The sequence below is a fragment of the Coregonus clupeaformis genome, chromosome 21, assembly GCF_020615455.1.
Source record: "Coregonus clupeaformis isolate EN_2021a chromosome 21, ASM2061545v1, whole genome shotgun sequence".
In the NCBI taxonomy this organism is placed as follows: Eukaryota; Metazoa; Chordata; class Actinopteri; order Salmoniformes; family Salmonidae; genus Coregonus; species Coregonus clupeaformis.
The window spans coordinates 49,853,897-49,877,615 of record NC_059212.1 but is presented as its reverse complement, the minus strand read 5'-3'; the positions used below and the strand labels follow the sequence as shown (position 1 = coordinate 49,877,615).

The 23,719-nt window shown below is 47.1% G+C and overlaps 2 protein-coding genes and 1 long non-coding RNA gene across 4 annotated transcripts; 2 read left to right on the top strand and 1 right to left on the bottom strand.

The window, feature by feature from the left end:
- Window positions 1–9,127: 9,127 nt before the first annotated feature.
- Window positions 9,128–13,528, top strand: LOC123481540 (mediator of DNA damage checkpoint protein 1-like). Of its 2 annotated transcripts, XM_045205951.1 has the most exons (3): window positions 9,128–9,513; window positions 10,231–10,380; window positions 10,849–13,528. In XM_045205951.1, the coding sequence occupies exons 1-3, from the start codon at window positions 9,128–9,130 to the stop codon at window positions 13,526–13,528; spliced, it is 3,216 nt and encodes a 1,071-aa protein (XP_045061886.1). The 2 variants fall into 2 exon arrangements, with proteins under 2 accessions (XP_045061886.1, XP_045061885.1); XM_045205950.1 differs by having other exon boundaries at window positions 10,231–13,528.
- On the bottom strand, window positions 9,478–10,357 carry LOC123481541. Its single transcript, XR_006657187.1, has 4 exons — window positions 10,290–10,357; window positions 9,822–10,214; window positions 9,557–9,679; window positions 9,478–9,524 (listed from the first exon to the last, which is right to left on the bottom strand). It is a non-coding gene; the product is annotated as an uncharacterized LOC123481541 (long non-coding RNA).
- LOC121535406 (PWWP domain-containing DNA repair factor 3A) lies at window positions 13,525–23,018 on the top strand. Its single transcript, XM_041842445.2, has 11 exons — window positions 13,525–13,832; window positions 14,008–14,716; window positions 16,279–16,349; window positions 16,440–16,525; window positions 16,629–16,689; window positions 16,826–16,901; window positions 17,026–17,073; window positions 17,280–17,530; window positions 21,621–21,830; window positions 22,027–22,115; window positions 22,242–23,018. Exons 1-11 carry the CDS (start codon window positions 13,830–13,832, stop codon window positions 22,318–22,320), a joined length of 1,683 nt encoding a protein of 560 aa, XP_041698379.2. The 5' UTR covers window positions 13,525–13,829; the 3' UTR covers window positions 22,321–23,018.
- The last annotated feature ends 701 nt before the right edge of the window (window positions 23,019–23,719 follow it).

Sequence of the window (23,719 nt, the reverse complement as noted above, 5' to 3'; positions counted from 1 at the left end):
AATGCTAAAACAACATATCCATGTTGACTTTCAGAGGCTGAAGTATTGCTTTGTATGCAGGCAATGTTGCATGAGAATGAAACAGCACTGTGGAATGCTATTGGCCTGCACTGAGACACAAGGAGAAAGACTGCATCCAATAATAATAATTTATTAAAAATTTTTAAATTGCTTTTCATTATACAAGAATAATCTCAAAGTGCATAAATAAAAAAACTGAAAAATAGTTTTTATTTATTTGTACAAAAAAAAAAATGCATATGCTGATTAGTAGTTAGAGATTGACCAACACGTCATTTTATGGAACTGGAAGATGTTGTTAAATTATGTTCTATTTGTATTTGTCCTGACCATTTTGAGTTACAGTTCAACCTGATCAAAGCTATCCACCAGTCCCACTCCTGTTCTGCTTCATGTGATGCTGCCAACAGCCAGCAGGTGGCAGCATGGAGTCAAATGAATGCTTGCATTATTGGATGTCTCTCACTGTCCTTTCTTCCTCAGGATTGTTGACCAGTCTTTGGACTGTGAAGAGAGGACAGGATGGCCTCAGCGTGAATCTGATGGGTTTATTACTGTGATTAACACATCATCCTTATTTCACGGTGCTCTGTGTTTACTGATTTTTCCTCAATCTACACACAATACCCCATAATGACAAAGCAAAAACATGTTTTTATTAATCTTGTTTCTCATGGTCTGAGAGTCTTTAGGTGCCTTTTGGCAAACTCCAAGCGGGCTGTCATGTACCTTTTATTGACCACTCTACCATAAAGGCCTGATTGGTAGAGCGCTGCAGAGATGGTTGTCCTTCTGGAATGTTCTCCTATCTCCACAGAGGAACTCCAGAGCTCTGTCAGAGTGACCATCGGGTTCTTGGTCACCTCCCTGACCAAGGCCCTTCTCCCCCGATTGCTCAGTTTGGCTGGGCGGCCAGCTCCAGAAAGAGTCTTGGTGGTTCCAAACTTCTTCCATTTAAAAATGATTGAGGCCACTGTGTTCTTGGGGACCTTCAATGCTGCAGAAATGTTTTGGTAGCCTTCCCCAGATCTGTGCCTCGACACAATCCTGTCTCTGCTCTCTACGGACAATTCATTCGACCTCATGGCTTGGTTTTTGCTCTGACATGCACTGTCAACTGTGGGACCTTATATAGACAGGTGTGTGCCTTTCCAAATCATGTCCAATCAACTGAATTTACCACAGGTGGACTCCAATCAAGTTGTAGAAACAGCTCAAGGATGATCAATGGAAACAGGATGCACCTGAGCTCAATTTCGAGTCTCTTAGCAAAAGTTATGAATACTTATGTAAATAATGTGTTTGTTTTCAATTGTTTATACATTTGCAAACATTTCTAAAAACCTGTTTCGCTCTGTCATTATGGGGTATTGTGTGTAGATTGCTGAGGATTTTATTTATTTATTCCATTTTAGAATATGGCTGTAACGTAACAAATTGTGGAAAAAGTCAAGGGGTCTGAATACTTTCCGAAAGCACTGTACGCCCACACACATAACATGCACACTAACGCTAGTCACTTTACCCCTACCTATGTGTACAGTACATAGCTACTTCAATTATCTCGTACCCCTGCACATCGACTCAGTATTGGTACTCCCTGTATATAGCCAGGTTATTTTCTACTCCTCATACTGTATATAACCAGGTTATTTTCTACTCCTTGTACTGTATATAACCAGGTAATTTTCTACTTCTTGTACTGTATATAACCAGGTAATTTTCTACTCCTTGTACTGTATATAACCAGGTTATTTTCTACTCCTCATACTGTATATAACCAGGTAATTTTCTACTCCTCATACTGTATATAGCCAGGTTATTTTCTACTCCTCATACTGTATATAACCAGGTTATTTTCTACTCCTTGTACTGTATATAACCAGGTAATTTTCTACTCCTTGTACTGTATATAACCAGGTTATTTTCTACTCCTCATACTGTATATAACCAGGTTATTTTCTACTCCTCATACTGTATATAACCAGGTAATTTTCTACTCCTCATACTGTATATAGCCAGGTTATTTTCTACTCCTCATACTGTATATAACCAGGTTATTTTCTACTCGTTATACTGTATATAACCTGGTTATTTTCTACTTGTTATACTGTATATAACCAGGTTATTTTCTACTCGTTATACTGTATATAACCAGGTTATTTTCTACTCGTTATACTGTATATAACCTGGTTATTTTCTACTCGTTATACTGTATATAACCAGGTTATTTTCTACTCCTCATACTGTATATAACCAGGTTATTTTCTACTTGTTATACTGTATATAACCAGGTTATTTTCTACTCGTTATTCACTGTCACTGTCAGTGGATTTAACAAGTGACATCATCCCATCTGGTTTGGGCTTAGTGGGACTATCATTTGTTTTTCAACAGGACAATGACCCAACACACCTCCAGGCTGTGTAAGGGCTATTTGACCAAGAAGGAGAGTGATGGAGTGCTGCATCAGATGACCTGGCCTCCACAATCCCCCGACCTCAACCCAATTGAGATGGTTTGGGATGAGTCGGACCGCAGAGTGAAGAAAAAGCAGCCAACAAGTGCTCAGCATATGTGGGAACTCCTTCAAGACTGTTGGAAAAGCATTCCAGGTGAAGCTGGTTGAGAGAATGCCAAGAGTGTGCAAAGCTGTCATCAAGGCAAAGGGTGGCTATTTGAAGAATCTCAAATATAAAATATATTTTGATTTGTTTAACACTTTTTTTGGTTACTACATGATTCCATATGTGTTATTTCATAGTATTGATTTCTTCGCTATTATTCTACAATGTAGAAAATAGTAAAAATAATTGAAATGAAAATAAAGAAAAACCCTGGAATGAGTAGGTGTGTCCAAACTTTTGACTGGTACTGTACAGTAACAGCAGTTTCTGTAATGAGTCAAAGTTAGTGCAAAAAGGGTCAATGCAGATAGTTAACCAAATAGCTACCCGGACTAACTATTTAGCAGTCTTATGGCTTGGGGGTAGAAGCTGTTCACGGTCCTGTTGGTTCCAGACTTGGTGCATCGGTACCGCTTGCCGTGCAGTAGCAGAGAGAACAGTCTATGACTTGGGTGGCTGGAGTCTTTGACAATTTTTAGGGCCTTCCTCTGACACCGCCTGGTATAGAGGTCCTGGATGGCAGGCCCAGTGATATACTGGGCTATACGCACTACCCTCTGTAGCTTCTTGCGGTCGGATGCCAAGCAGTTGCCATACCAATCAGGGATGCAGCCAGTCAAGATGCTCTCAATGGTGCAGCTGTATAACTTCCCTCCTGAGGGGGAAGAGGCGTTGTCGTGCCCTCTTCACAACTGTGTTGGTGTGTGTGGACCATGATAGATCCTTAGTGATGTAGACCCCGGGGAACTTGAAGCTCTCAACCCGCTCCACTACAGCTCTGTCGATGTGAATGGGGGCGTGCTCGGTCCTCCGTTTCCTGTAGTCCACGATCAGCTCCTTTGTCTTGCTGAAGTTGAGGGCGAGGTTGTTGTTCTTCCACCACACTGACATTTCTCTGACCTCCTCCCGATAGGGTGTCTCATCGTCGTCGGTGATCAGGCTTTGTGAATGTTAACTTGTTTAAAGGTCTTAATCACTTCGGCTATGGAGAGCCTGATCACACAGTCGTCTGGAACAGCTGGTGCTCTTATGCATGGTTCAGTGTTACTTGCCTTGAAGTGAGCATAGAAGGCATTTCACTTGTCTGGTAGGCTCGCATCACTGGGCAGCTCACGGCTGGGTTTCCCTTTGTAATCCATGATAGTTTGCAAGCCCTTCCACATCCGACGATCATCAGAGCCGGTTTAGTAGGATTCAATCTTAGTCCTGTATTGACGCTTTGCCTGTTTGATTGCGTAGTGTGATTTATTGTAAGTGTCCGGATAAGTGTCCCGCTCCTTGAAAGTGGCTGCTCTAGCCTTTTGCTCAGTGCAGATGTTGCCTATAATCCATGGCTTCTGGTTGGGATATGTACATATGGTCACTGTGGGGACGACGGCGTCAACGCATTTATTAATAAAGCCGGTAACTGATGGTGGTAAACTCCTCAATGCCATTGGATGAATCCCGGAACCTATTCCAGTCTGCGCTAGCGAAACAGTCCTGTAGTTTAGCATCCGCTTCATCAGACCACTTCCGTACTGAGCGCATCACTGGTACTTCCTGTTAGAATTTTTGCTTGTAAGCAAGAATCACGAGGATAGAGTTGTGGTCAGATTTGCAAAATGGAGGGCGAGGGAGAGCTTTGTATGTGTGTCTGTGTGTGGAGTAAAGGTGATCTAGAGTTTTTTTTTGCCTCTAGTTGCACACGTGACATGCTGGTAGAAATTAGGTAAAACTGATTTCAGTTTTACTGCATTAATATCACCGGCCACTAATCGCTTCTGGATGAGCATTTTCTTGTTTGTTTATGGCCCTATACTGCTCGTTGAGTGCGGTCTTAGTGCCAGTATCTGATTTGTGGTGGTATATAGATGGCTACGAAAAATATATATGAAAACTCTTGGTAAATAGTATGGTCTACAGTGAGCAGAACCTAGAGTATTCCTTAATATTGGAGATTGCGCACCAGCTGTTGTTAACAAAGAGACACACACCTCCACCCTTGAGCTGACCCGACATTGCCGTTCTGTCCTGCCGATGCATAGAAAAAACATCTGTATGTATATAATATGCCATTTAGCAGACGCTTTTATCCAAAGCGACTTACAGTCATGCGTGCATACATTTTTACGTATGGGTGGTCCCGGGGATCGAACCCACTACCTTGGCGTTACAAGCGCCATGCTCTACCAGCTGAGCTACAGAGGACCACATAAGGACATATTATCCATGTCCTTGTTCAGCCACGACTCCGAGAAACATAGGATATTACAGTTCTTCAGGTCCCGTTGATAGGATAGTCTCGAACGGAACAGGTCCAGTTTGTTCTCCAGTGATTGTACGTTCGCCAATAGAACGGAGGGTAGAGGAAATTTATGTACTCGCCAACATAGTTTCGTTGCCGCTGTCACACCCTGGCTCTGGGACTCTATATGTTGAGCCAGGGTGTGTTCATTCTATGTGTTCTGTTTCTATGTTGGGAATTCTAGGTTGTGTATTTCTATGTTGGCCTGAGTGACTCCCAATCAGAGGCAACGAGTGTCAGCTGTTGGCTGGTTGTCTCTGATTGGGAGCCATATTTAAACTGTCTGTTTTCCCTTTGTGTTTGTGGGTTCTTGTTCCGTGTCGGTCATTGTTACCGTGGACTTCACGAGTCGTTTATTGTTTTGTTGTTTCGTGTGTGCACTTTAATTAAATAAAGTAACATGTTCGTTCATCACGCTGCGCATTGGTCTCTCCCTGACGATCGTGACAGAAAAACCCACCATGCAACGACCAAGCAGCGTGTCCAGGGGCAGCTCTTGGGCTGGACATGGGAGGAAGCGCCGGGAGAAGAGACGGTGGAGGCGCGCCGTAGAGAGGAGCAACGGCGTGATCAGGGTCGTCGTCGGGCGGTCGAGAGGCAACCCCAGAAAATTTTTAGGGGGGGGCACACGGCATGGACGACGGGGCTGACGGAGGCAAAAGAGGGGCGGATTCTGGAGGCCACCAGGTTACGGATACACCGCCCTGTACGTCCTGGGCGGATGCCTCACACAGAGTGTGTGAGGGTAGGCATTCAGCCAGGACGGGTTGTGGCCGCTCTTCACTCCAGGGCTCCTATCCGTCTCCACAGCCTGGTTCGCCTGTCCCTGCTCCACGCACCAAGCCTACGGTGTGCGTCGCCAGCCCAGTCCGGCCAGTCCCTGCTCCACGCACCAAGCCTACGGTGTGCGTCGACAGCCCAGCCCGGCCTGTCCCTGCTCCACGCACCAAGCCTACGGTGTGCGTCGCCAGCCCGGTCCGGCCTGTCCCTGCTCCACGCACCAAGCCTACGGTGTGCGTCGCCAGCCCGGTCCGGCCTGTCCCTGCTCCACGCACCAAGCCTACGGTGTGCGTCGCCAGCCCAGTCCGGCCTGTCCCTGCTCCACGCCCCAAGTCTACGGTGCGCGTCGCCAGCCCGGCCCGGCCTGTTCCTGCCACTCGCACCAAGTATACGGTGCGCGTCGCCAGCCCGGCCCGGCCTGTTCCTGCCACTCGCACCAAGTCTACGGTGCGCGTCGCCAGCCCGGCCTGTCCCTGCTCCACGCACCAAGTCTACGGTGCGCGTCGCCAGCCCGGCCCGGCCTGTTCCTGCCACTCGCACCAAGTATACGGTGCGCGTCGCCAGCCCGGCCCGGCCTGTTCCTGTTACTCGCACCAAGCCAGGGGTGCGAGTCGTCAGCCTGGTAAAGCCCGTTGCTGCTCCACGCACCAAGCCAGGGGTGCGAGTCGTCAGCCCGGTAAAGCCCGTTCCGGCTCCACGCACCAAGCTAGGGGTGCGCATCGTCAGCCCGGTCCGGCCCGTTGCTGCTCCACGCACCAAGCCAGGGGTGCGAGTCGTCAGTCCGGTGAGGCCCGTTCCGGCTCCATGCACCAAGCCAGGGGTGCGCATCGTCAGTCCGGTCCGTTCCTGCCTCACGCACCAAGCCAGGGGTGCGCGTCGTCAGTCCGGCACAACCGGTGCCTGGGTCATCGGTGCCTAATCAGGTACCGCTCAACTGCTCCACAACGGAGCTTAAGCTAACCGCTCCTGCTACGTCCAGTTCAGCTCCAGCCAGCGGGGCCAGACCGGACCAGGGGCGCTATGGGGGGATTATTGGAGGGTGGTGGGCAAGGCCGGAGCCAGAACCGCCGCCGAGGAGGTATGCCCACCCAGCCCTCCCCTGTTTTGCTCTTATTGAGGCGCGGTCGCAGTCCGCGCCTTTAGGGGGGGGTACTGTCACACCCTGGCTCTGGGACTCTATATGTTGAGCCAGGGTGTGTTCATTCTATGTGTTCTGTTTCTATGTTGGGAATTCTAGGTTGTGTATTTCTATGTTGGCCTGAGTGACTCCCAATCAGAGGCAACGAGTGTCAGCTGTTGGCTGGTTGTCTCTGATTGGGAGCCATATTTAAACTGTCTGTTTTCCCTTTGTGTTTGTGGGTTCTTGTTCCGTGTCGGTCATTGTTACCGTGGACTTCACGAGTCGTTTATTGTTTTGTTGTTTCGTGTGTGCACTTTAATTAAATAAAGTAACATGTTCGTTCATCACGCTGCGCATTGGTCTCTCCCTGACGATCGTGACAGCCGCCTTTTTCTTTTCAGTGTCTCGGGATTAGGGCCTGGTCTTCATCCAAGTCGGTCATAGGAAATGATGGCGGAAACATAATGTACAAAATAAGTTATGATCAGCGCAAAAAATCACACAAAATTGCAGAATTGGTCAGGAGCCTGTAAAATAGCTGCTATCCAATGCAGCGCCATTACTGCAGGCACTGACTGTACTTTTTCACTAGTGACAGAACATAACATGTTACATTAAAGGTCTTTTTACTGTGTGTTGTGTTTTTGGTTTATGTTCGTGTATGATTTTCTGCCTAAATATGTAATTTCGTCAAATTGGAAATGAGGGAAATTACGTTGCTCCTGAGTTCTGTTTAATGTACTACATATCCCATGAATCAAACGGCGCGAAACTCGGAATATACGTTGTTTTCGCCAGAGATATTGGAGAACGGAAGAGATGGGAATCCCATTAGACAATGAAAGAAGCAACGTATAACGCCCAGGCTGTCGACCAATCGGGTTGACCTTGTCATGCTGCGTCACGCAGTTGCTAAACTAATCTTCATGCAAACCCTTCTCAAAGTCTGGGTATGATGCCACGTTTAAAACAATGGGGGACTCGGAAATCTCCGACTGGAAAAAATCGTTTGAACGGTCATCCAACTCGGAATTCCAAGTCGGGAAGTCGGGCCTCTTCCTAAAGCCCAGACTTTCCGTCCTGAAGTCATCACTGACGTCATGATTTGACCTCGTTTTTTCCGTGTTCCCAGTTGTCTTGAAAGCACCATATATCGAGAAACCTGACTATTTTCCTCGAAAGTACGTAATGTCAGGATTCCAAAGCGATACAAGGTTACAACTAATTAATTATCTCACATCTCGGAAAGCTAGCGCCCCATTGACGACGCATGGACAATGTACACAATTCCAATGGAGTTTCACATCTCAAAAGTATTTCTGTTTTGGTTTAGGAGGGGGTCATCACTAGTTACCACAGCCACAAAGCCATATACCCCGCCTATTTCTTCAATGTATCTTCTTAAAATCGTATTTTAAACCTAACCACACTGCTAACCATAAGCTTCACCTTAAATTAAGAACAAAAAGCTACGTTTTGTTTTCATGAATTTTTACGATATAGCCAGTTGACCATAGCCAATTTTGACTTTGTGGGTGTGGTAACTAGTGACAACCCAGAAGGAGTTGCAACATTTGAAGTATCTAGAAGAAAGTATTCAACCTAGCTACCTTGCTGTTTCTATGTGTACGTATAAATATTTTATGCAAATCAATCTTTGGAACCTAACTACTATACTACTTTAGCAAGTTAGCTAGCTAACGGTTAGCCAGCACAGAGTAACCGATGCAATTCAAAACATGCTGTACTGTAGAATTATCGGTAGCTAAGCTAGCTACCGTTGTTTGACCAGCAAGCACGCTGTGCATGCATATGCGGATGTAAAGTGAATACGAAAATCTATCAAAGCTAGTCAACTGTCTGTAATTTCATTTGTAACAAATGTTTTTGTTGAAATATCTGATGAGACCGATCTCTAGTAGTGTTGTCAGCTAGCTAACAGCTAACGTTATTTATTTGACATGTTTGCATGAAGAAATCTCTTGAGATGAAAATGGAAGTTGTTAATTTTCTTAAGGGCCGTATCTTGGTCTAGCAACACAACTTTCAAATTCACAAGCTGTCAGTGTTTAGCTAGCTAGCTAGCTAGTTGGCCAGATGTTTGCTAAGATGTTTCCTAGGTGATAATTACTAGCCTACACATTAATGTTACAACCCTCTCTGAAATGCATATGTTATTTGATCAACACAAATAATAAACGGTTATCTTCCTGCATGGTTCCACCACAGCTCAAGATGACGAGCATTGCCCCCCTGAGGAGCTGAAGCACTGGAGCTCGCCTGGCCCTGAACATGAATTCACCAGAGGACAGTTCTTCCTCTTCCACTCAGAAGACCTCAAATTGGACCGACCACCAAACATCCACTCCACAGCCAGGACTTAGCCCTGCTAGCCCAGTTCAAACACCTGTTTCAACCAACCCTGCTAGCCTGTCTCAATCACTAATTTCACCCCAGAAACAGAGTACAGCGGAGAAAGGAACCTCTGATGCGTCACAGCCACACAGTGAACGGCGCAAGAGGGGGAGGCCACCCAAACACAAGAAACCTCATGCTGTCCCAGAACATCAGATCCAGTCCACTTCAGATTCAGACCCATGTTCACAGCGAGAGGACCAAATGAATGCTTTCACAGTGACACAGCCCCTGTCATCCATCTCACCTGTGCCTGAGGACAGGTGTCAGCCACCTATGCCCAAACAGAGGTTGAGACCAGCCCACCTGATGCCCAAACAGAGGTTGAGACGCAGCCCCTGTCACCCATCTCACCTGTGCCTGAGGACAGGTGTCAGCCACCTGATGCCCAAACAGAGGTTGAGACGCAGCCCCTGTCACCCAGCCCACCTGTGCCTGAGGACAGGTGTCAGCCACCTGATGCCCAAACAGAGGTTGAGACGCAGCCCACATCTACCTGTGCCTGCCGACAGGTGTCAGCCACCTGATGCCCAAACAGAGGTTGAGACGCAGCCCCTGTCACCCAGCCCACCTGTGGGCGCCTCTGAACTACCATCCCCCACCAAGGACTTACAGAAGGTACAGCATAATGAAGGGACCCATCTCTCTAGTCCATCTGTAGAACAAGGAGATACAACCAGCCCAAATGTCCTAACTGCTGGAGAACACACAGACTCACTGACCAGCGAGCTAGGAGCTGAACCACTTGTTTCACCCCAGAAACAGAGTACAGCGGAGAAAGGAACCTCTGATGCGTCACAGCCACACAGTGAACGGCGCAAGAGGGGGAGGCCACCCAAACACAAGAAACCTCATGCTGTCCCAGAACATCAGATCCAGTCCACTTCAGATTCAGACCCATGTTCACAGCGAGAGGACCAAATGAATGCTTTCACAGTGACACAGCCCCTGTCATCCATCTCACCTGTGCCTGAGGACAGGTGTCAGCCACCTGATGCCCAAACAGAGGTTGAGACGCAGCCCCTGTCACCCATCTCACCTGTGCCTGAGGACAGGTGTCAGCCACCTGATGCCCAAACAGAGGTTGAGACGCAGCCCCTGTCACCCAGCTCACCTGTGCCTGAGGACAGGTGTCAGCCACCTGATGCCCAAACAGAGGTTGAGACGCAGCCCCTGTCACCCAGCCCACCTGTGGGCGCCTCTGGACTACCATCCCCCACCAAGGACTTACAGAAGGTACAGCATAATGAAGGGACCCATCTCTCTAGTCCATCTGTAGAACAAGGAGATACAACCAGCCCAAATGTCCTAACTGCTGGAGAACACACAGACTCACTGACCAGCGAGCTAGGGGCTGAACCACTTGTTTCACCCCAGAAACAGAGTACAGCGGAGAAAGGAATCTCTGATGCGTCACAGCCACACAGTGAACGGCGCAAGAGGGGGAGGCCACCCAAACACAAGAAACCTCATGCTGTCCCAGAACATCAGATCCAGTCCACTTCAGATTCAGACCCATGTTCACAGCGAGAGGACCAAATGAATGCTTTCACAGTGACACAGCCCCTGTCATCCATCTCACCTGTGCCTGAGGACAGGTGTCAGCCACCTGATGCCCAAACAGAGGTTGAGACGCAGCCCCTGTCAACCAGCTCACCTGTGCCTGAGGACAGGTGTCAGCCACCTGATGCCCAAACAGAGGTTGAGACGCAGCCCCTGTCACCCAGCTCACCTGTGCCTGAGGACAGGTGTCAGCCACCTGATGCCCAAACGGAGGTTGAGACGCAGCCCCTGTCACCCAGCTCACCTGTGCCTGAGGACAGGTGTCAGCCACCTGATGCCCAAACAGAGGTTGAGACGCAGCCCCTGTCACCCAGCCCACCTGTGCCTGAGGACAGGTGTCAGCCACCTGATGCCCAAACAGAGGTTGAGACGCAGCCCCTGTCACCCAGCCCACCTGTGGGCGCCTCTGAACTACCATCCCCCACCAAGGACTTACAGAAGGTACAGCATAATGAAGGGACCCATCTCTCTAGTCCATCTGTAGAACAAGGAGATACAACCAGCCCAAATGTCCTAACTGCTGGAGAACACACAGACTCACTGACCAGCGAGCTAGGGGCTGAACCACTTGTTTCACCCCAGAAACAGAGTACAGCGGAGAAAGGAACCTCTGATGCCTCACAGCCACACAGTGAACCGCGCAAGAGGGGGAGGCCACCCAAACACAAGAAACCTCATGCTGTCCCAGAACATCAGATCCAGTCCACTTCAGATTCAGACCCATGTTCACAGCGAGAGGACCAAATGAATGCTTTCACAGTGACACAGCACCTGTCATCCATCTCACCTGTGCCTGAGGACAGGTGTCAGCCACCTGATGCCCAAACAGAGGTTGAGACGCAGCCCCTGTCACCCAGCTCACCTGTGCCTGAGGACAGGTGTCAGCCACCTGATGCCCAAACAGAGGTTGAGACGCAGCCCCTGTCACCCAGCTCACCTGTGCCTGAGGACAGGTGTCAGCCACCTGATGCCCAAACGGAGGTTGAGACGCAGCCCCTGTCACCCAGCTCACCTGTGCCTGAGGACAGGTGTCAGCCACCTGATGCCCAAACAGAGGTTGAGACGCAGCCCCTGTCACCCAGCCCACCTGTGGGCGCCTCTGAACTACCATCCCCCACCAAGGACTTACAGAAGGTACAGCATAATGAAGGGACCCATCTCTCTAGTCCATCTGTAGAACAAGGAGATACAACCAGCCCAAATGTCCTAACTGCTGGAGAACACACAGACTCACTGACCAGCGAGCTAGGGGCTGAACCACTTGTTTCACCCCAGAAACAGAGTACAGCGGAGAAAGGAACCTCTGATGCGTCAAAGCCACACAGTGAACGGCGCAAGAGGGGGAGGCCACCCAAACACAAGAAACCTCATGCTGTCCCAGAACATCAGATCCAGTCCACTTCAGATTCAGACCCATGTTCACAGCGAGAGGACCAAATGAATGCTTTCACAGTGACACAGCCCCTGTCATCCATCTCACCTGTGCCTGAGGACAGGTGTCAGCCACCTGATGCCCAAACAGAGGTTGAGACGCAGCCCCTGTCACCCAGCCCACCTGTGGGCGCCTCTGAACTACCATCCCCCACCAAGGACTTACAGAAGGTACAGCATAATGAAGGGACCCATCTCTCTAGTCCATCTGTAGAACAAGGAGATACAACCAGCCCAAATGTCCTAACTGCTGGAGAACACACAGACTCACTGACCAGCGAGCTAGGGGCTGAACCACTTGTTTCACCCCAGAAACAGAGGACCGCAGAGAAAGGAACCTCTGATGCGGCACAGCCACAAGGTGTAAGGCGCAAGAGGGGGAGGCCACCCAAACACAAGAAACCTCATACTGTCCCAGAACATCAGATCCATCAGGCCCATTCCCCGACAGATACACACCCATGTTCACAGCCAGAGGACCAAACAGAGGCTGAGACACAATCCTTGACACCCAACTCACCTGTGCCTGGCCCTGAGGACAGGTGTCTGTCACCGGTGAGAAAGAGGAAGTATACAAAAAAATCGGAGACTCTGAAGGTAGACCAGTCACAGGAGACAGACCAGTCACAGGAGGGGTCTGCAACAAAAAGGAAAAAAGAGTCTAAAATATCTCTAACCAATAAGCTAGACCAATCACAGGGGACTGACCCATCACAGGCGAGTGAGACTTTGAGCAAGAGGAAACATGCATCTAAAACGTCACAGACCTCCAAGGTAGCTCAATCACAGGAAACTGTCCAGTCACAGGAGTTTGTAACAAAAAGGAAAACTGTGCCTAAAATATTACCAACCCATAAGGTAGACCAGCCACAGGAGACTGACCTGTCACAGGAGACTTACCAGTCAAAGGAGTCTGACAAGTCGCAGGAAACTGTGAGAAAGTGGAAACATACTAGAAAGTCACAGAGCCATAAGGTAGGCCAGTCACAGGAAACTGGGAGAAATAGGGAAAAGACATCTGAAAAATCTCAGAAGCGTAAAGTAGAGTCACAGGTGGAGACTGAACAGTCACAGGTGGAGACTGACCAGTCACAGGTGGAGACTGTAAAAAATAGAAAATATACTAAGAAATCACAGAGCCGTAATGTAGTCTCTGACGTCCCCATCTCACTCTCTGTGCTATCTGCAGACCTCTCCCCTAGCCTTTCCTCATCCACACACATTCCTCCTGGTGTTCCAAAGAGAAAATATAAAAAAATCACAGACCCACAGGGTAGACTCTGAGATCCTCTCTTCACTCCCTGTGCGATCTGCAGAACTCTCCTCCGGCCTACAGAGTAGCCTCTCTCCTACTCTCAGCCCTCCTGGCGTCTCCTCCTCACCAAGCACACCTAAGCGAGTCGGAGGCAGAACCACGTGGGTCCAGCAGCAGATCTGTCTTAGCTCCACCCCAGGCCCCAGATCCTCCATAGGAACAGACAACCCCTTCTCTGCCTCCCTGTCTCCCCTGGCCCTGGGCTCCAAGCCAGAGAGCCTTCAGAACGCCTCACCCATCACCCCCTGGAAGCTGTTGGAGCATCTGGACATGGTACTGTATCGTCTTCATCGACACTGAGTAGAAACAGACATGATGTGACGTTATGCACTGAGAGTTAATTTCCCTTGACAATGGAGAGGTGTTTCAGTCCAGGCCTAGGCTCAATCTCTGTAGATTGTAGTAAATGTTTAAAGTATTCAACATTCAGTAACCTTCTCTCTTTCAGACTCCAGAGCCAGACGTAGCTTTACCCGGCAGTAAACCTTGGCGTAAACCCAGAGGTCGGCCAAGGAAGAACCCGGCTGTAGTGAAGAGCGTGAAGAACCCGGCTGTAGTGAAGAGAGTGAAGGACCCGGCTGTAGTGAAGAGAGTGAAGGACCCGGCTGTAGTGAAGAGAGTGAAGGACCCGGCTGTAGTGAAGAGAGTGAAGGACCCGGCTGTAGTGAAGAGAGTGAAGGACCCGGCTGTAGTGAAGAGAGTGAAGGACCCGGCTGTAGTGAAGAGAGTGAAGGACCCGGCTGTAGTGAAGAGAGTGAAGGACCCGGCTGTAGTGAAGAGAGTCAAGACTCAGTGTGGTAAGAAGAAGAATGTGAAAACTGCAGCAGAGGGAGGGTCTCAGACCTGCAGCTCAGAGGAGGGGCCTCCAGCCAAGCGCAGACGTAGAAGCAGGAAGGGCCTTACAGCAGAGGGAGTTGAGGGAGTCGGGCTGCAGAGTGACAACAGCACCAGCTCTCAGCCAATCCAATGCTCCAGACCACGGTTTGAGCTGCTGGAGTTGGACTCACCGGACGAAGACACAGGAGATTCCTCCCTGTCCTCAGACCTGTCCATCGAACTGAGCCTACAGGAAGACCACCTGACATCACTTCCTCTTGAAGAGGAGGAGGAAGAGCAGGAGGATGAGGAAGATCTGCCCAGTTTCTTAAATAACACAAGTGAGTTAGTGTGATTGTGTTGATGGTTGATAAACTCCCTCTCTGACATGATTCCTGCCTACACGTGCGAAAATCGTACATTGTTGTTAATTACACTGAACAAAAATATAAACGCAACATGCAAGAATTTCAAAGATTTTACAGTTCATATAAGGAAATCAGTCAATTGAAATAAATAAATTAGGCCCTAATCTATGGATTTCACATGACTGAGTATACAGTTGCATCTGTTGGTCACAGAAAACCTTTTTTTTAAAAGTAGGGGCGTGGATTAGAAAACCAGTCAGTATCGGGTGTGACCACCATTTGCCTCATGCAGCGCGACACATCTCCTTCACATAGAGTTGATCAGGCTGTTGATTGCGGCATGTGGAATGTTGTCCCACTCCTCTTCAATGGCTGTGCGAAGTTGCTGGCTATTGGCGGGAACTGGAACACGCTGTCGTACACGTCGATCCAGAGCATCCCAAACATGCTCAATGGGTGACAGTCTGGTGAGTATGCAGGCCATGGAAGAACTGGGACATTTTCAGCTCGCAGGAATTGTGTACAGATCCTTGCGATATGGGGTTGTGCATTATCATGCTGAAACATGAGGTGATGGCAGCGGATGAATGGCACGACAATGGGCATCAGGATCTCGTCACGGTATCTCTGTGCATTCAAATTGCCATCGATAAAATGCTATTGTGTTTGTTGTCCGTAGCTTATGCCTGCCCATACCATAACCCGACTGCCACCATGGGGCACTCTGTTCACATTGTTGATATCAGCAAACCGCTCGCCAACACAACGCCATCTGCCCGGTACAGTTGAAACCGGAATTCATCCGTGAAGAGCACACTTCTCCAGCGTGCCAGTTTCCATCGAAGGTGAGCATTTGCCCACTGAAGTCGTTTACGACACCGAACTGCAGTCAGGTCAAGACCCTGGTGAGGACGACGAGCACGCAGATGAGCTTCTCTGAAATGGTTTCTGACAGTTTGTGCAGAAATGTGTCTGTTGCACAAACCCACAGTTTCATCAGCTGTCCAGGTGACTGGTCTCAGATGATCCCGCAGGTGAAGTAGCCGGATGTGGAGGACCTGGGCTGGCGTGGTTACACGTGGTCTGTGGTTGTGAGGCCGATTGGAAGCACTGCCAAATTCTCTAACAACAGCTCTGGTGGACATTCCTGCAGTCAGCATGCCAATTGCATTCTCCCTCAACTTGAGACATCTGTGGCATTGTATTGTGACAAAATTGCACATTTTAGTGGCCTTTTATTGTCCCAGCACAAGGTGCACCTGTGTAATGATCATGCTGTTTAATCAGCTTCTTGATATGCCACACCCTGTCAGGTGGATGGATTATCTTGGCAAATAAGAAATGCTCATTAACAGGGATGTAAACAAATGTGTGCCCATAATTTGAGCGAAATAAGCTTTTTGTGCAAATGGGAAATATCTGGGATCTTTTATTTCAGCTCATGAAACATGGGACCAACACTTTACATGTTGCGTTTAATATATTTTTGTTCAGTATAATTAACGGAAAAATAAATCATTATTTGTCTCTTTCAGAGCCGCTGTCCATAACAGAGGGAATATGTGTTTGGTGCAAATTTAGAAATTATCCTTTCTGGCCGGCAATGGTGAGTGAGTGTGCATCTGTCCTCCAACAACATGAAACGATGAGATGTGGTGGGGACATTTTGCCCGTCAACAACTCCTCTTCTCCACAGGTGAAAAGCGTGAACCGGAAGATGAAGAAAGCCAGCATCGTGTTTATTGACGACCTGCTGTTTGACAAGAAGAGGATACGAAAAGGGTAGGAACCAAAAACTCTGTTCAACCCTTTCCACTGTCATTCACTTAGTAATGAACCTTTGCTCCCAATATTAACCATCATGTTTTTTCGGTTTCTTTTCCAGCTTCTCTGTGGCCCTAAAAACATTGAAGCCTTTTGACTGTGAAGAGGCTGATCAGCTTGTGGTAAGGTTGTCTGAAACAGACAAACTCCTTATGAATACTGTCTCCATACAACTAATATATATAGTATAGATACAGCTGTTTTTGTATATGTAGTCCTGGTGACTGGTGTGTTGATGTTGTTTGCTGATGTCTGTAGTGTAAAGCCAGAGAGACTTATGATGCTGCCATCAAATGGTGCCTGGAGCTGATCGCCGACTATAGAATCCGTATCGGTAAACTATTCTCCACTTCTCTTAGAATGAGCACTATACGCCTGTTTTCCGGACCCAGATTGAGTTCATTATATGTGTGTTGAATTGCCAGGTTTTGGCCTTGATGTTTGCATTGTCTTTGCAGGATGCGGCTTCACCGGTTCCTTCATTGAATACTTTTCTGATGACATAAGTGAGTTCATGTCTATTCACTGCTATTAGATGTTGAATTGACCAGGTACTTTGCTATCCAATGTTTTAACTTAATCCCAATGCTGCCTGTTCTTAATTTAAGATGGGCGTTATAGTACAACATAATGTTTTCTCTAACTAACTGACCTGACTAAATAAAGGTCAGAGGGATGGATGAATGGATAACCTCCCTGATCCCCCCCCCAGGCTGTCCGGTGAGGAAGCGTTACCCTCAGGGTACCTCTGACCTGACCTTCCCCAGTAAGCTGATTTTGGAGTCGCAGTTTTTGACCTCCAACCTGGGGGAGGAAGAGGAGGAGGGCAGCGACCGGCAGGAGGAGGAGAGGAGGAGGAGGAGGAAGCTGCTGCCTGACCGCTCCAAGGCAGCACGTAACCGGGCCAACGAGAAACTGGTGGACTTTATCGTTAAGCAACGCCGAGTGGAGACACGCCTTCTAGTGAGTAGCCATGCCGATGCCTCTCCCAGGCACTCAATATGTTCTCTCCCTCCATCTGTCCAAACCCTCTCCTTCGTCTGTCAGTATCAGATGTTCTCCCTTCATTACCCTCTCTCTCTCCCTCATCCCTCTTTATAATAATAATAATAATATGCCATTTAGCAGACGCTTTTATCCAAAGCGACTTACAGTCATGCGTGCATACATTTTTTTTTGTGTATGGGTGGTCCCGGGGATCGAACCCACTACCTTGGCGTTACAAGCGCCGTGCTCTACCAGCTTGTAACGGCAGGATCCCTCTTTCTCGCTCGCTCTCTCCCTCCTTCCATCCCTCTCTCTCTCCCCATCCCTCTCTCACCCCAGGGTGTGATCAGGTCTCTCTCTATGATAACCTCTCTCTCTCTCTCACCCCAGGGTGTGATCAGCTCTCTATATACAGTGGTGTGAAAAAGTGTTTGCCCCCTTCCTGATTTGTTATTTGTTTGCATGTTTGTCACACTTAAATGTTTCAGATCATCAAACAAATTTAAATATTAGTCAAAGATAACACAAGTAAACACAAAATGCAGTTTTGAAATGAAGGTTGTTATTATTAAGGGAAAACAATCCAAACCCACATGGCCCTGTTTGAAAAAGTGTTTGCCCCCCCCTGTTATAACACAACTCAACTGTGGTTTATCACACCTGAGTTCAATTCCTCTAGCCACACCCAGGCCTGATTACTGCCACACCTGTTCTCAATCAAGGAATCACTTAAATAGGACCTGCCTGACAAAGTGAAGTAGACCAAAAGATCCTCAAAAGCTAGACATCATGCCGAGATCCAAAGAAATTCAGGAACAAATGAGAAAGAAAGTAATTGAGGTCCATCAGTCTGGAAAAGGTTATAAAGCCATTTCTAAAGCTTTGGGACATCAGCGAACCACAGTGAGAGCCATTATCCACAAATGGCGAAAACATGGAACAGTGGTGAACCTTCCCAGGAGTGGCCGACCAAAATTACCCCAAGAGCGCAGCGACGACTCATCCAAGAGGTCACAAAAGACCCCACAACAACATCCAAAGAGCTGCAGGCCTCACTTGCCTCAGTTAAGGTCAGTGTTCATGACTCCACCATAAGAAAGAGACTGGGCAAAAATGGCCTGCATGGCAGAGTTCCAAGACGAAAACCACTGCTGAGCAAAAATAACATTAACGCTCGTCTCATTTTTGCCAGAAAACATCTTGATTATCCCCAAGACCTTTGGGAAAATACTCTGCGGACTGACGAGACAAAAGTTGAACTTTTTGGAAGGTGTGTGTCCCATTACATCTGGCGTAAAAGTAACACCGCATTTCAGAAAAAGAACATCATACCAACAGTAAAATATGGTGGTGGTAGTGTGATGGTCTGGGCCTGTTTTGCTGCTTCAGGACCTGGAAGACTTGCTGTGATAAATGGAACCATGAATTCTGCTGTCTACCTGAAGGAGAATGTCCGGCCATCAGTTCGTGACCTCAAGCTGAAGCGAACTTGGGTTCTGCAGCAGGACAATGATCCAAAACACACCAGCAAGTCCACCTCTGAATGGCTGAAGAAAAACAAAATGAAGACTTTGGAGTGGCCTAGTCAAAGTCCTGACCTGAATCCTATTGAGATGCTGTGGCATGACCTTTAAAAAGGCAGTTCATGCTCGAAGACCCTCCAATGTGGCTGAATTACAACAATTCTGCAAAGATTTTGTTATCTTTGACTAATATTTAAATCTTTTTGATCTGAAACATTTAAGTGTGACAAACATGCAAACAAATAAGAAATCAGGAAGGGGGCAAACACTTTTTCACACCACTGTATGATAACCTCTCTCTCACCCCAGGGTGTGATCAGCTCTGTATATACAGTTGAAGTCGGAAGTTTACATACATCTTAGCCAAATACATTTAAACTCAGTTTTTCACAATTCCTGACATTTAATCCTAGTAAAAATTCCCTGTCTTAGGTCAGTTAGGATAAGAATGTGAAATGTCAGAATAATAGTAGAGAATTATTTATTTCAGCTTTTATTTATTTCATCACATTCCCAGTGGGTCAGAAGTTTACATACACTCAATTAGTATTTGGTAGCATTGCCTTTAAATTGTTTATCTTGGGTCAACTGTTTCGGGTAGCCTTCCACAAGCTTCCCACAATAAGTTGGGTGAATTTTGGCCCATTCCTCCTGACAGAGCTGGTGTAACTGAGTCAGGTTTGTAGGCCTCCTTGCTCGCACACGCTTTTTCAGTTCTGCCCACACATTTTCTATAGGATTGAGGTCAGGGCTTTGTGATGGCCACTCCAATACCTTGACTTTGTTGTCCTTAAGCCATTTTGCCACAACTTTGGAAGTATGCTTGGGGTCATTGTCCATTTGGAAGACCCATTTGCGACCAAGCTTTAACTTCCTGACTGATGTCTATAGGCAAACAGTTCTATTTTTCTTTCATCAGACCAGAGGACATTTCTCCAAAAAGTACAATCTTTGTCCCCATGTGCAGTTGCAAACCGTAGTCTGGCTTTTTTATAGCGGTTTTGGAGCAGTGGCTTCTTCCTTGCTGAGCGGCCTTTCAGGTTATGTCGACATAGGACTCATTTTACTGTGGATATAGATACTTTTGTACCCGTTTCCTCCAGCATCTTCACAAGGTCCTTTGCTGTTGTTCTGGGATTGATTTGCACTTTTCACACCAAAGTACGTTAATCTCTAGGAGACAGAACGCGTCTCCTTCCTGAGCGGTATGACGGCTGCATGGTCCCATGGTGTTTATACTTGCGTACTATTGTTTATACAGATGAGCGTGGTACCTTCAGGCGTTTGGAAATTGCTCCCAAGGATTAACCAGACCTGTGGAGGTCTACACATTTTTTTCTGAGGTCTTTGCTTGACATCATGGGAAAATCAAAAGAAATCAGCAAAGAGGCACTGAGTTTGAAGGTAGGCCTTGAAATACATCCACAGGTACACCTCCAATTGACTCAAACGTACCAAGCCTATCAGAAGCTTCTAAAGCCATGACATTTTCTGGAATTTTCCAAGCTGTTTAAAGGCACAGTCAACTTAGTGTATGTAAACTTCTGACCCACTGGAATTGTGCTACAGTGAATAAAGTGAAATAATCTGTCTGTAAACAATTGTTGGAAAAATTACTTGTCATGCACAAAGTAGATGTCCTAACCGACTTGCCAAAACTATAGTTTGTTAACAAGAAATTTGTGGAGTGGTTGAAAAACGAGTTTCAATGACTCCAACCTAAGTGTATGTAAACTTCCGACTTCAACTGTATGATAACCTCTCTCTCACCCCAGGGTGTGATCAGCTCTCTATATATGATAACCTCTCTCTCTCACCCCAGGGTGTGATCAGCTCTCTATATATGATAACCTCTCTCTCTCTCTCACCCCAGGGTGTGATCAGCTCTCTATATATGATAACATCTCTCTCTCTCTCACCCTCACCCCAGGGTGTGATCAGCTCTCTATATATGATAACCTCTCTCTCACCCCAGGGTGTGATCAGCTCTCTATATATGATAACCTCTCTCTCACCCCAGGGTGTGATCAGCTCTCTATATATGATAACCTCTCTCTCTCTCTCTCTCACCCCAGGGTGTGATCAGCTCTCTATATATGATAACCTCTCTCTCTCTCTCTCACCCCAGGGTGTGATCAGCTCTCTATATATGATAACCTCTCTCTCTCTCTCCTCTCTCTCTCACCCCAGGGTGTGATCAGCTCTCTATATATGATAACCTCTCTCTCTCACCCCAGGGTGTGATAACCTCTCTCTCTCTCACCCCAGGGTGTGATCAGCTCTCTATATATGATAACCTCTCTCTCTCTCACCCTCACCCCAGGGTGTGATCAGCTCTCTATATATGATAACCTCTCTCTCTCTCACCCTCACCCCAGGGTGTGATCAGCTCTCTATATATGATAACCTCTCTCTCTCTCACCCTCACCCCAGGGTGTGATCAGCTCTCTATATATGATAACCTCTCTCTCTCTCACCCTCACCCCAGGGTGTGATCAGCTCTCTATATATGATAACCTCTCTCTCTCTCACCCTCACCCCAGGGTGTGATCAGCGGTCAGCAACAGTCTAAGTGGTTGCGATGGTTCCTGGCAGCCAGCCGGTCAGTAGTGGACACGTACCTGGAGGACGAGGAGCAGCTGGACCAGGTCTACCAGTACCTGAGAGGGGTGTATGAGACCGCCCCCCTCACCGCCCCCTGCCTGGCTGATGTAGACCGTATACGCCTCGTACTGGATGTCCTCTTACCTGAGGTCAGAATGCAGTAGGATGCTACTTTATGCAGTAGGATGCTACTTTATGCAGTAGGATTCTACTTTATGCAGTAGGATACTACATTGAAACACAAATTGATTTTTTCTGTGTGTGTTTTATATTCCCTTTCTTTACTGTTGAAGTGACGTTAAATTACTTTAAATTAAATTATTCTAAAGTCTTCTTCTCCTGCAGGCTATTATCTATGCCATAGCTGGAGTGGACAAGTTGTCACTGGTGAAGGCAGAGGACAAATACTTAAAAGGGCCCTGTCTGAGTAAAAGGTAAGAGAGGAGGAGTGTGTTAGCCCACTGAGCTAAAGCCTAGGCATTAGTTTGGGGAGCTAACCCAAGTCAGGGCACCAATTCCGACATCTGAATCTGTTTTCCTCTCCTTCCTTCTCTCCTCAGGGAAAGAGAGGAGTTTGATTGGATGATCGAGCAACAGATGAAGATGAAAGCATCGATCGGTCAGCGTCCTGCACACTGAACACCACACTGCCTACTTGGCTTCCAACCGTCAGACTTCAGCCGAGATTCAATCCGAGGGCGCGTTTTATAGTGCTTGACATTTGAAGGTAATTTCTGATTGAGACGCAGCGTTTACCATAAATGCGATCTCCACAAATGCGGCAACGTTGCATTTAAAAGGCAGAGTGCCAAAGTTTCCAAATCACAACAAAACTGTTGAGCATTCTGGGACAAAAAGAGCCATATAGAACTGTTTCTTTGAGGACATTCAACTGCTGTGGTGTGACTGTGAACATTGAATTACCAAGTTATTCAAATAATTCTCAAATCAACCGAAATCATACGTGATCGACTGGTCAAGATTAACAGCGTCAACGTGAAACTCCTGGGAGGACGTACACTGCCGTTTCAAACTGGGACTTCATTTAGACCACCTACCACAGTATTTTATCCAACATGGTTACCCGTTAAGGCTGGATGACTGTAAATTCAGGACTCTTTAATAGAAAATACTGCTCTATTTTTATATAGAAAAGGGAATGTCTGTTTTTTTTTAAATAGCCATATTTGAATTCCTCTTCCTGTTTGAATTCCTGCCTTATTCTACTGTCATGCAAGGCTAGCTTGTCAATACCTTCATTTATACCTATTTCCTGGTGACAGGAATGTAACATTCTGAACGTGAATCATGTCAGCTCAATAAAGCTTCCTCAGTCATCTAGTTTGCTTCTTACTGGTATGGTGAGTCCCAAATGGTACCCTATTCCCTTCATAGTGCACTACTTTTGACCAGAGCCCATAGGGCTAAAGTAGTGCACTATATAGGGAATAGGGTGCCATTTGGGACGTAACCCATGACTTGCAATGACAGTACAGGAATGAGACTATTCCCCCATGACAGGTCAATAATGAATACATGCAAGTCTGGTAAAGGATTTTATTTGTATTATATTTATAACGACAAATAATATGTTGCTTGTCTAATGTCTCATCAACCTTGGAATTCACAAGGCACTTCCTGGTTGCTCTGCGGTTGCTATGCTACAAGGGTTCTTGGTGGATTTCCTCATGCAACTTCAGTCAATCTGTGTCATTGTAAAATCCCAACTCGTCTCAGGCTTGGAAAACAGCCTTCAGAGAGTACCAACATTTTGGCAAAACATTGAAATATAGTTATTTAAACCTTTAAGTTGAAACAGCATGTACAGTGCTTACAATGTAACACACAGAAAAGGCCACCTTTAACCTTATTGCTACGATCACTACGGTGATACACTGATGAAACAACAGTTTACTCGCTGCTTCTCACTGAGTTGAAGGGTGTGTCTCATTTCCTCCTGTATTCCCATGTCTTCATAGTCCGATAAGGGTGTTCCTCGGTCGCATTCCAAATGGCACCCTGCTTTTGCACTACTTTT

Bases quoted from the DNA above. Each gene is read 5' to 3' on its own strand.
- LOC123481540 (XM_045205950.1), top strand. From the start codon at position 9,128: ATGAATTCACCAGAGGACAGTTCTTCCTCTTCCACTCAGAAGACCTCA. The intron at 9,514-10,230 runs GTGTCAGCCACC...GCCTGAGGACAG, and splicing joins TCACCTGTGCCTGAGGACAG to GTGTCAGCCACCTGATGCCC.
- LOC121535406 (XM_041842445.2), top strand. The intron at 17,074-17,279 runs GTGAGTTCATGT...TCCCCCCCCCAG, and splicing joins ATACTTTTCTGATGACATAA to GCTGTCCGGTGAGGAAGCGT. The intron at 22,116-22,241 runs GTAAGAGAGGAG...TTCTCTCCTCAG, and splicing joins GGGCCCTGTCTGAGTAAAAG to GGAAAGAGAGGAGTTTGATT.